The sequence below is a fragment of the Ciconia boyciana genome, chromosome 4 (assembly GCF_034638445.1).
Source record: "Ciconia boyciana chromosome 4, ASM3463844v1, whole genome shotgun sequence".
Classification (NCBI taxonomy): domain Eukaryota; kingdom Metazoa; phylum Chordata; class Aves; order Ciconiiformes; family Ciconiidae; genus Ciconia; species Ciconia boyciana.
In genome coordinates, this window is record NC_132937.1 from 41148866 (window position 1) to 41159718 (window position 10853).

Consider the following 10853-nt stretch of genomic DNA (forward strand, 5'->3'; position numbering starts at 1 on the left):
GTAACACAACTCGTGAAGACACTGTACCTGCTTCACTTGGTGTAACTGAGATGTTCTTTCCTTTCACGCAGCTGTCATGGGCATAATTCACTGCTATCCAAATAGATGCAGATCGCTTCATGTAGAGATCCTTTCGTTCTATTGTGATGGAAGATGATGATGTGTTTCGTTGAAAAAGTTTTCGTATTCTGTCCCTTTGGAGAAAAGGAAGCAGAATGAAAAACAAACAATTTATTGGTTTATAGTTTCCTTCCCCTGCCCCAGAAAGCATCATTACAGCAATTGATAGTTTCCCAGGTATCTATATACAAAATTGAGCATCTCAAAATCTTGAAGGTGAGGCCTGAGCAGCTTGAAACAGCAAGTGTAATTCCAGTACCCTAGTAACGTTAGCAAATTTAAATATGCAAATCCTTGTCGTGTGGTGGAGAACTGTTAAATTCCTTAAGGCATGCATGATACAAGACAAAATCCATATGGCCTTCTTTTGTACTTACAGTTGGATATAGAGAGCATTTAGAAGGCATAAATTTAGGTTAGAAATTACTTCATGAAGTCTACTTGCCACCTACCATAGGGGCACCTAAATTCCTTTCGAACAGTAAAATTTCCCAGTTACCTGAATCTAAATTACCACAAAGGTATGAAAAACCTCTTACGAGTTATAGTCTTGTCTTCTGACTTTTGTTCCTGCAAAGCATCAGAGTTTGACAGAGATGTTTAAATGCCACTTCAGTCCTCAGCTCTGTAGACTTCTCCTGGTATATCTACTGCACAAAGTCCAAGAGGTTTAAGGCCTTACACAGGAGGCTGTTTCTGTTCTGCCTAGGTATTTTTTTCCCATCTCCCTCTCTCATTTACCCTCTGCTACACACAGGACAGATTTTTTTCATGGTTAAAGCTGTGCCAGTTCAATGTTCTTAAAGAAATGGGCCGGCATACTAATTGCCTACCTACATATTTCAAGTATTAAATGTGCTGATCATGATACAGTATTTAATAACTGAATAAAACCACATGAAGGTTCCCTGGTCATCTTCTTCAGACTAGTTGTGAACCAGCCATCAATATTTCAAAGCATGATTTCAAATGCTTGGTTGGAACTTCTCTGTGGGAGTGTTTTTCTTTAATCCTTTTCTTCCTGACAATTAAATCATAAGGAGCAAGGATAAGGAACAATTTCAATGTCAAACTGATGTTACTTGCAGAAAGGGGTGATGTCCTCTTCTAGGCAAGCAAAAAGCCCTTTCAAATGTTTGTTTTCCTTTTAACCCAATAAAAAAGGAGAAAGGAAGTTTTTCTTTAAAACCACTGAGTTGAAGCCTAGGAGACTGAGGTTCAAATCTTGGCTCTGGCTTGGGAAAATCAACATCTCTGTGAGGCAACTGCCTCCTTCCCTCACCCACCTCTTCTTTCACTTTTTTTCTGCCTTCTCTGTTCATAACATCAACCATGCAGCCGAGGAACAGCACAGTCTGATTTTGGCTGACTCTAAGAGCAGCTAGCTTACAAATCCTTCACCTGACAGCATCTCTACAGAAGTAGAGCCATTTCACAGGTGCTTCTCCCCTTCCAAGAAATTGTGGCTCCTGGAAGACCCAAGAGGCAAGACGGCAAATGCAGTGGGGTTTGGTGCTTACTGCAAGTCAGCACCTGCTGCTACCTCCAGTGGGAAAATATTGAAGGTGATGGGGGGAGTAACCTCAGCCCTGAGGTGGTTGCTTTGCTCCTCTGCAATGTGCAGATCACCCTGGGGAATTTCCTAGTGTAGTGACATTTCCTTAGCTTTAGGAGATACTCCTAACCACATCTCTTTTTTAATGCAGAGTGGTGGCTTATGTGGCAAAATAAACAGCAATGAGTATCAGAATTTGCCAATGGCATGCAGTATTGTACCCTGTGTGCCCCGTGATATGGTCTCATGGCAAAGATTATGTCTTCTGATCTCACTTCTCTCTTTCTAAACATACCCTTAATCTCATGGGAGATCCCAAATATGTAGATATAAAATGAGGAAAATCCATTTTGTTATGCAGGTACTGAGACAGAAACCTGTTTTTTTGTTTGGTTTTTTTTTTTTAACAAACCAGTGGGCAGATGTTGATTTAATCTGCATATCTATATTTTACCTAGCTTCTTTGTTTCAGCTTTCTTGAAAAAGGCGCAACCGAAGATACCCATATTTTAAGGTAATTAGTTTCAGATTAACCCTACAAGTTCATTCCATCTATTAAACCAATACTTGATAATTCAGAATTGCAAGAATATACTTAAAAATCTACTTTTCTTATGTGCCACATCCAACGTCTCCTTGGATACATGGTGTAACATAATATATAATGTATAATACAATTGTGGGGTTTTTTTTTACTTTGAATGCATATTGAATATTCAATGCAAGTCAATAGATGCAAATAAAAGTAACTGATTAAGGTGATCTTTGGCAACAGCGTTTCAAACTGTGTTGGAGGCAAGGAAAGATGTATAATGACTCTGTATTGAATTTGCATGGCAAGGTTTTGGTAGTGGCGGAGGCTGCAGGGGTGGCTTCTGTGAGAAGCTGCTAGAAGCGTCTCCTATGTTCAATAGTGCCAGTCCCAGCCAGCTCCAAGATGGACCCGCCACTGGCCAAGGCCAAGCCCATCAGTGATGGTGGTAGTGCCTCTGGGATAACATATTTAAGAAGGGGGAAAAACATCTGCACAATTGCAGCCAAAGAGAGGAGTGAGAATATGTGAGAGAAACAACTCTGCAAACACCAAGGCCAGTGGAGAAGGAGGGGGCGGAGGTGCTCCAGGCACCGGAGCAGAGATTGCCCTGCAGCCTGTGGTGAAGACCATGGTGAGGCAGGCTGTCCCCCTGCAGCCCGCAGAGGTCCACTGTGGAGCAAATATCCACCTGCAGCCCATGGAGGACCCCATGCTGGAGCAGGTGGATGTGCCCTGAAGGAGGCTGTGACGCTGTGCGAAGCTGGCACTGGAGCAGGCTCCTGGCAGGACCTGTGACCCTGTGGGAGGCCCACGCTGGAGCAGTCTGTTCCTGAAGGACTGCACCCTGTGGAAGGGACCCACACTAGAGCAGTTCATGACGGACTTTAGCCTGTGGAAAAGACTGATGTTGGAGCAGTTCGTGGAGGACAGTCTCCCGTGGGAGGGACCCCATGCTGGAGCAGGGGAAGAGTGTGAGGAGTCCTTCCTCTGAGGAGGAAGGAGCGGCAGAGACAACGTGTGATGAACTGACCACAACCCCCATTCCCTGTCCCCTTGTGCTGCTCACGGAGAGGAAATAGAGAAATTGGGAGTGAAGTTGAGCCCAGTAAGAAGGAGGGGTGGGGGGAAGGTGTTTTTAAGATTTGTTTTTTCTTATTATCCTACTCTGATTTGATTGGTAATAAATTAAATTAATTTTTTCCCCAAGACGAATCTGGTTTGCCCATGATGGTAATTGCTGAGTGATCTCTCCCTGTCCTTATCTTGACCCACAAGCCTCTTGTTATATTTTCTCTCCGCTGTCCAACCAAGGAGGGGGAGTGGCAGAGCGGCTTTGGTGGGCACCTGGCATCCACATTCTTACCAAGCTCTTACCAAATCAATAGATATTGATGAGATGTGAAGAAAGGTTTTGACCAGTATTGTGTAACAACCTACAATGTGATGAAACATGTTGGAGCAAAACTCTGTCAGGTAGGAATCATGCTGAACAGCAATGACAGCCTTTCGTTTCCTGAAATGACTTTTAGACTTACCATTTTAAGAATATGGTATAATTAATCGTATTCGGAGCACTGGGTACTGGCAACCAGGTACAGGTTAGATCTTCACTTAATTCTTTGTAGCATACCAATTCATTGTCCCAATCTGCAAGATGAAAACACGTGGACTGGAAAAGACCCATCACAGGCAACTGTTTACCATTAACTGGTGCGAGGTGACTATAAGAAGCAAAACCAAATACAAAACAAGCTATACCCTTTTGTGCAACAAAATAAGAACTATCTGTGTGAGTCCTTACGCCATGTTTACTCTCAAGGCAAGTAGTTCACTAATGCTTACAAGGGACAGAGACATTTAGAAAGATTAAACTTTTTCAGTCTTAATGTTTCCAAGTAAAACCTAGTTTCCCTACATAAAGGTAGAAAAGGATAATTCTTACTGTGTTTTAGGATGCCATTACCAGCTGTTATGTACCCAACAACAGAGAGCTGAAATGCTTGCTATGGTGTTTCCTACAGCTTTGGTATCATTACACCTTTGAACTGTGTTTCTCTCCTGTAGTAATAGTGACATCTTGCTTTCTGCTTGCCTCTGCACTTATGTAAAGCTTAAATCTTTGGGGGTTGGGGTTTTTTTTTAATTCTGAATGAAAACTCTTCTATACTTCTGGAAACACTACTGCATTTTTTGGCACAAAAACTGCAGAAACAAATTGCATATATTCAAGGAAGCATTACTAGCTTTTGGCCCTCTGCTTTGAGGAAAGCTATTGCAAAGTAATCTACTTAAACCAGATGATAAAATTACTGTGAACCTCTGCCCTAAGAGATCTTAGATTTTTATCTACCAGCTCTGCTCTTGTTTCACACCGTTCTCATCTGACAGACAGTGCCTGCCTTGCCACTGTGTTTCTGGAAGCGCCCAATTGTTTGCTGAAATCTGTACAAAGCATTCATTTCTAGTGGGTTACTCTGGATCTGGGGAGCAAGCCCCTTCCCTGTGGGAGTCACTGTGCCTTGGGAACCCTGGAGAGCCAGGAGCATCTGCTTTGCACGGGAGAGAGGCACTGTTCACTGGCGGGATTATAACCTGGACTTGGCAAGAGCTCTGGCTGGAGCAGTTTACCAACTGGTAGACACAAATTTATAGACATTTTTGAAAGTATAGGCCAGAACTGACTGCACGCACCCTTGTGAAACATCTTGGAAATTAATGCCGTGCAATTAAGTTGGGGAAAAAAAGGAGAGATGGACTGCATTTTAGTAACACCAAGGACCAACGTGATGTTTCCATAACTTCCAACTGGCAAGAATTACTGTGCAGTTTCTTGCAAAGCATTATACACTGCAGCATAAGGCTAATTGTCAACAGTAGAATTGATTGACCTGACTCCAGAATTACTCCAAAACCATCAGTCATCCCTATCTGGAGTTCAGAATAATGGACTATTGCTGGAGAAAAACAATATGCCACTTACACTACCAGCTTCGTAAAGATCACATTATAAAGCAGGAGGAGCATAAGTTTATGTACAAAATGACTCGTGCTGAATTTTTGGAAAGAAAAATATGGGGTTTTTTTGCAACTGAACATATCCATTTTTCTGCTGAAGGGAAATTAAGCACTGATGACATTCTTAAAGGAACTCATTTTTAGTCTCTAGTGGTTAAGCTTATTTCAGTATTTCAAAAATCTCTTATCAGAAATGGTAGTGATAAAATATGACTGTTCTCCTTTTGCTTTGTGTCTTACTGTCTGAACTATTAGTTCAGAAGAATCAGCCACGATGTCTCAAAGTACCACCCACACTTTTAAAAAAAGAACCAGAATTTTTTTTTCTCTTCATAAAAGTAGATAAGGATCTCAACAGGTACAGGATACTGAAGGTGATAAAAATGAGTTTTTCCTGATGAGCAGAGTCACATGTTCTTTATATCTGTCAGGTTTAATGAGTTGCAAATAGGTCTATCAATCTTGAAAAAGAAACGTTTTGCTTTTTGATAAGTAAATATGCATATCTCTGGAGCTGGTGTTACAGCATGGTTATGGTATCTCATAGCCTAGGTTATGAGATAAAAGAGCAGTCATCCTCTTTTCTTCATTCAGAGCCATTTCTTCCTACAACCTGAGTTACTTGAGTATGCTTGGTATTCTTTCCATAATAGGATGGCAGCTGTATATTTAAATTAAAAGTTAATTTGGACCAAAAAGTGTGTCAGATGAGTATAGCTCAGACTTTAATACCCTCACCCTATGACACTTCCTTTCTCCTACTAAAAGAAACGTGCTTTTCTAATAAAGTTATGCTGCATCAGTTTAGGTGTGTGCGGCTTCCTTTCGGGAAGGGGGAGATCAGGTCTTCCTTGTTTCTACAGCAATGTGAACAACTATTGACTTCTTTGCTTCTGTAGTCTGACCACCAAACCAAATCTTGGCCGCCTCACCCATGGACATGGTGCTCTAACAACTGGGGAAAGCAGCAACTGCTCTCACATTCTTGTCCTCTTTTACTTTGAATTAAGCTTTTCATTTACTTGGTGTTTCTTTGTTGTTGTTGATGTCTTAAAGAAACACTTGAAAACAAAACCTTTTTGGAACTGCTGTAACACTTCATGTCAGTATGTTTATAACATACTGCTCCTGAAACTATTTGAAATAACAGTTCTGGAGAGAGTAACGAGAAGGAAACATTTTCACTCTTCTACTAAATTTCTGCTAACTTTTTCCCCAAATAATTTCTGTTAACTGAGATCCAAGTGGTGGCCACAGTGTTGCAGACCCGTCTCTGCTTATAGAAGAACAGAGGGTTGTATTGTTCCTCATGCTCTCAGTCTTACAAAAAACCTCTAGCTTTCTCTGTGAGATGATGGTATTAGAACAGACAAGGAAAAAATAGTAGATTTTATGTGTGGAAATAAGAGTATTAGCTCAACTGACACTCCACTGCACCACCCTGCTGCCAATATACTGAAGTTCTATGTTACTTCTTGCAGATGAACATGATGAATGTTACACCCTGGTTTTTTTCACTTGTCCTATTTGTGGCTATTAGTGTCCACATACACATTAAATTTTATCCTAGTGCTTTTTTGTTTTACTGTACGGCTTCTCCTTAAAGAACATGCATATTATTAGTTCTTCCCAGCCCTAGAATATTACTAGTCCTGTACCATGACTATGCTCCAAGAGCTATGCAAAGAAAGAAAATCTTCTCTGTTCTAAAACATCACAAGCCAGTTCCTTCTTAAAAAAAAAAAAAAAGGCAGCTTAATTTTTTCACTGTAGAAGTTTTTGTCTTTCTTCTTGTGTACCTGGTGTTTGCAGTAATGCTTTAGTAGAATTTAGTCTGATTGGCTACTAGAAAGGACTAGAAAATTATCTGTGGCTAATTTCAGAAAAATATAGTCCTCCTGATGACGTCTGACGCGGCGCCACCGTGTACTCAAAAACCTGTCTTCTCTGCTGTGGCTCTTGGCACGCAGAACATTTCTGCCTGCAGTGAATTCAGCACGAAGCACATCAGATGACCAGCGGCTGCCGTGTAATAACCTCTACTGAAATGCGCTGGACCGGTCCTTTTCGCCGTTAACAGTAATTTTTCAGTTAAATGTAAAGCATAAATCACTGTCACACATAAACACTACAGAGTCTATTATCTTTTGAAATCACAGTAGCTCGTCCAGAGACTACGCGCTAGACAGGATCTATTCACAGCTTGTCGATTCCCTCTACGGAGCCGTAAAAGCCCCACCACACACAGACACACCTGTCGACGCTGTCTTGGGCGGTTTTTCCCCTCAGAAAGCTGCCGACGCTGCCCGTGAGGTAACCCCGACCCTGCCTGCCGCCTGCGGGCAGCGCGCGCCGCTCCCGGCACCCCACGGGCGGTGCGCGGGGCGGGGGCCGGGCCTCAGGTGCTGCGCGCCAAAGAGCCCCTCGCCGGTGCCACACCGAAATCGTTCCGGCTGGCGGGCCTCCCTCAGCAGGGGCGTTCGTCTTTGCCATTAGGTAGGTATTACGTGAGAAATATTTACCCACCTGAGAGCTGCTGGCAAAATGGAAAGTCCCAGTTTATGCAGTTGCAGGAGTCTGGGGAATAAAAAGGAATCGTTTAATAAGACAGCCGTAAAAGAAACGGGAAAAAATGTTACTGGCTGTCGTTTCTCCTACCCACAGCACTTAATTAGGTCGTGATTTTGGTCATACAGCCTTGTCTTTGAGTAACGTTAAAAATGTTTGCTATTTATAAACAGTAGTAAGTTATGCAGCAAATGAAAACTTACCTGTTGCAAATAAAAAGATAGCTGCGAGCAGAGAGTTCTTCATCTTCTCTGCAAAGAAGCATAATGATTACCATCAAAATTACACTGTCTGCAGTCTTTTTCACACTTCCTCTTCAAACTTCCTATTCATTCCACTGCCTGTACTGTTACTGGCTGAACACAAGTAATAGGTTTATTAATGACAATGTGAGGGACACTTGAGCTCTAGGTTACTAGTTGTACTTATGAAATCCTTACAACCTTTCTGAAAAACAGAAACTTTCCCCCTTGGTGTTTGTAAGAAGGCACAGTGAGATTCTTAACGGTGTCTGGGATACCAGCAGTGCAAACCGAATTAAGCTTATATAGGTACTGCAAACTCCTTTGAAAATCCTAGCCTAAATGTCAATGTGAATTTGAGGTATTGATATCAACACAAAGTAAGTCAAGGTGTTTGACTTTAATACGAATGCTTCGATACTGTAGAAATAATAGCAGCAGCACACCCTGCCTGTCTTCACTGTCTGACTTCTTCCCCCATTCAAAGTGATTTCACCACTGCAAAGGCACTGTATCGACATTGTTGGTACCAACACTGGGAGGCCTAATGTAGACAAGAATCACCATAGCTGTAAATCAGGTGTGACTATAAACTCCACATCCATTAATTCTGGTCAGAGAACTTTTAAAATAACTCTGGGCACAGAATCCACCAGAGCCACCATAGCTGTTGGTGCTAAAGCAGTAAAGGGAAATTTTCAGAAAATTTCAGTACTGTGGGAAATTTCCCTTCTGGGCTTAGATAGCTGCAATCAGAGACTGGATTCAGACCTACCTGGTGATAGGCAAATTATTAACTTATCGTGGCAACTGTGGCATATTTCAGGTTGAGTATTGAATAGCAAAAAAAATTCTGTTTAAAATGAATCACTGTCTTAAAGAGAGAGCGTTACAGGCATGCTTCTGAGCCTGGTCTACAGTAGGAGTGGGTGACTAATGCACCAACTATATCTTATCAGATTTTCTGAAGGGCACAGTCATGAAATGCAAGTGAACAAGGAATTCTACTGAGTGTTACAGGGGGTTTCCTAGTGATGAAATCATTTGGGCTTGGGAGTAATCTCTGAAATGCTGAAGGGTGGTGGATACAGCGTGTGCATGCAGGTTCAAACCCCCTCTTATTTGAGTGACCCAAAAATCAGCCTTGATGCTTCCCACAAAAAATAGCCAAGAGGATAGTATTAATTTATGATCAGTAAGGAAAAACTGACAAAGAGAAAATGCAAATCATACATGAGAGAGATTTTGACAGTGGGGTTTGAAGAGTTAGGGACTCAGAGTAGCGTAGAAGTCAAGAGATGGAGAAAACTGTATGAACTATATGTATTGGTTTGATGTGATCAAGATAATCACATTTAAAATAACCTATCCCAAATAAAAACCATGTAAGTAACTTAATGCAAGAGCAGGAAACTGGATTCAGCATGCACAGAATTAGGACAGAGCATACTGGAGAGAACTAAACACAATAAGGCCAGTCCATATTATCTTTGCTGGAGCTCTAGGTCTCAGTTACTGTAATTTAAAGAAAAAAGACAGTTGTAACAAGTACAGAAAATACATTGCCAATCAAAATAATGGAGGAGATAGATAGAATCTCAAAAACTGGAATTTGTCATAGGAGTAAGAACCCATTTTTAATTATAGCTCAGCTATCAAGTTGCCATAGTAACCTTTTAACAAAAGCTGAATTATTATTTTTGAGGTAAATTTTGCACAGAACTACTTTTTCAAATATTTTATATTTCAGCTCTTTCACTGCTATGGACTTGTAATTGCAAATGCCTTAAGTTTTCCTCTTATTCAGATGAGGATAAATTATCCCATCTTCTGTGATATGCTCAAAAGTGCAGAATGACTGGAGGATACCACCAGCTTTGCTTCCTTTGCTTCATTTGCTAAATGGTTTCTCAGACCTAGGTTTATGCATTATTATAGACGTGTTTTTCTCTGAATGCTTTTCCTTGTCACTTGCTTACTTAAGTTCTGTGGTAAAAGACATGGCAGGCTCTTGGTCTCCACAGAATACAATCTTGAAATAAATGAACTCTTCTATTTAGACTGGATTACATCATGTAAATTAATAGAAAACCCAGAGCATCATTCTCTGTTCCCAGCCCCAACCTTATCTGTTAACTGTTACACTTCAAAGGAAAAATAATCTCTGAAGACAGGCGGGCACAGTGAGGAGCATGCTGCCATCCCCCTCGTCCTGCTCCACACCTGTGGAGCTCCATCTCTTGTAGCCTTGCACATCACAGGAGGACTGGTCAGACCGCGAGCTTGCGAGTACATTTTTTGCAGGTGACCCTTGTGCCCATGAATGCTAATGAACCAGAAGGGGTCTGAAATCTTGTTTGCTCAAGGTCCCAAATATGTCCCAAGTTTGGGTTATGTGGGACCAGCAGCCTCGTTAAAGCACACTCAGAACCCGGTGGGCAGCTGAAGCAGAACGTAGACTGCAGAGGTGAGGCATCAGGAAAGGAATACTGCATTTCTATTTGAAGTCTTACCTCGTCTGAAGTGCAAATAGTTGAGGTCTTCATTTTCTCCTGGTTGAATCTGTGTGTATTTTTGCTAGCTTGCTGTTTCTCTGGTGAAAAGTTCAGTTCCAATTGACTACGGTTGATCTGTTTCAGGCATATTGTAACAAATTCAATATTGTAGCAAATTCAAATTCAATTTTGGCCTATTAGTAGTGCATGCTGAAGTCCTGTATCTTTCCTCTATGGATCTAAAGTAGAGCTACACTATTTTTCACAATTTATTTCTCATATAACTCTGCTTTTGATAAGCAGACCTCCAGGTCCCTAAAGGA

General features: G+C 41.5%; 1 protein-coding gene across 1 annotated transcript in view; it reads right to left on the reverse strand.

Annotated features, from left to right (window-relative positions):
* Window positions 1-8039, reverse strand: part of LOC140651500 (interleukin-6 receptor subunit beta-like) — a 29698-nt gene extending 21659 nt beyond the window's left edge. The window contains exons 1-4 of the mRNA XM_072861021.1: window positions 7997-8039; window positions 7752-7802; window positions 3746-3857; window positions 28-194 (exon numbers count right to left, since the gene is read on the reverse strand). Of these exons, the coding sequence (XP_072717122.1) occupies window positions 28-194; window positions 3746-3857; window positions 7752-7802; window positions 7997-8039 (373 nt within the window). The remainder of the gene's footprint in view (window positions 1-27; window positions 195-3745; window positions 3858-7751; window positions 7803-7996) is intronic.
* Between the last annotated feature and the right edge of the window lie 2814 nt (window positions 8040-10853).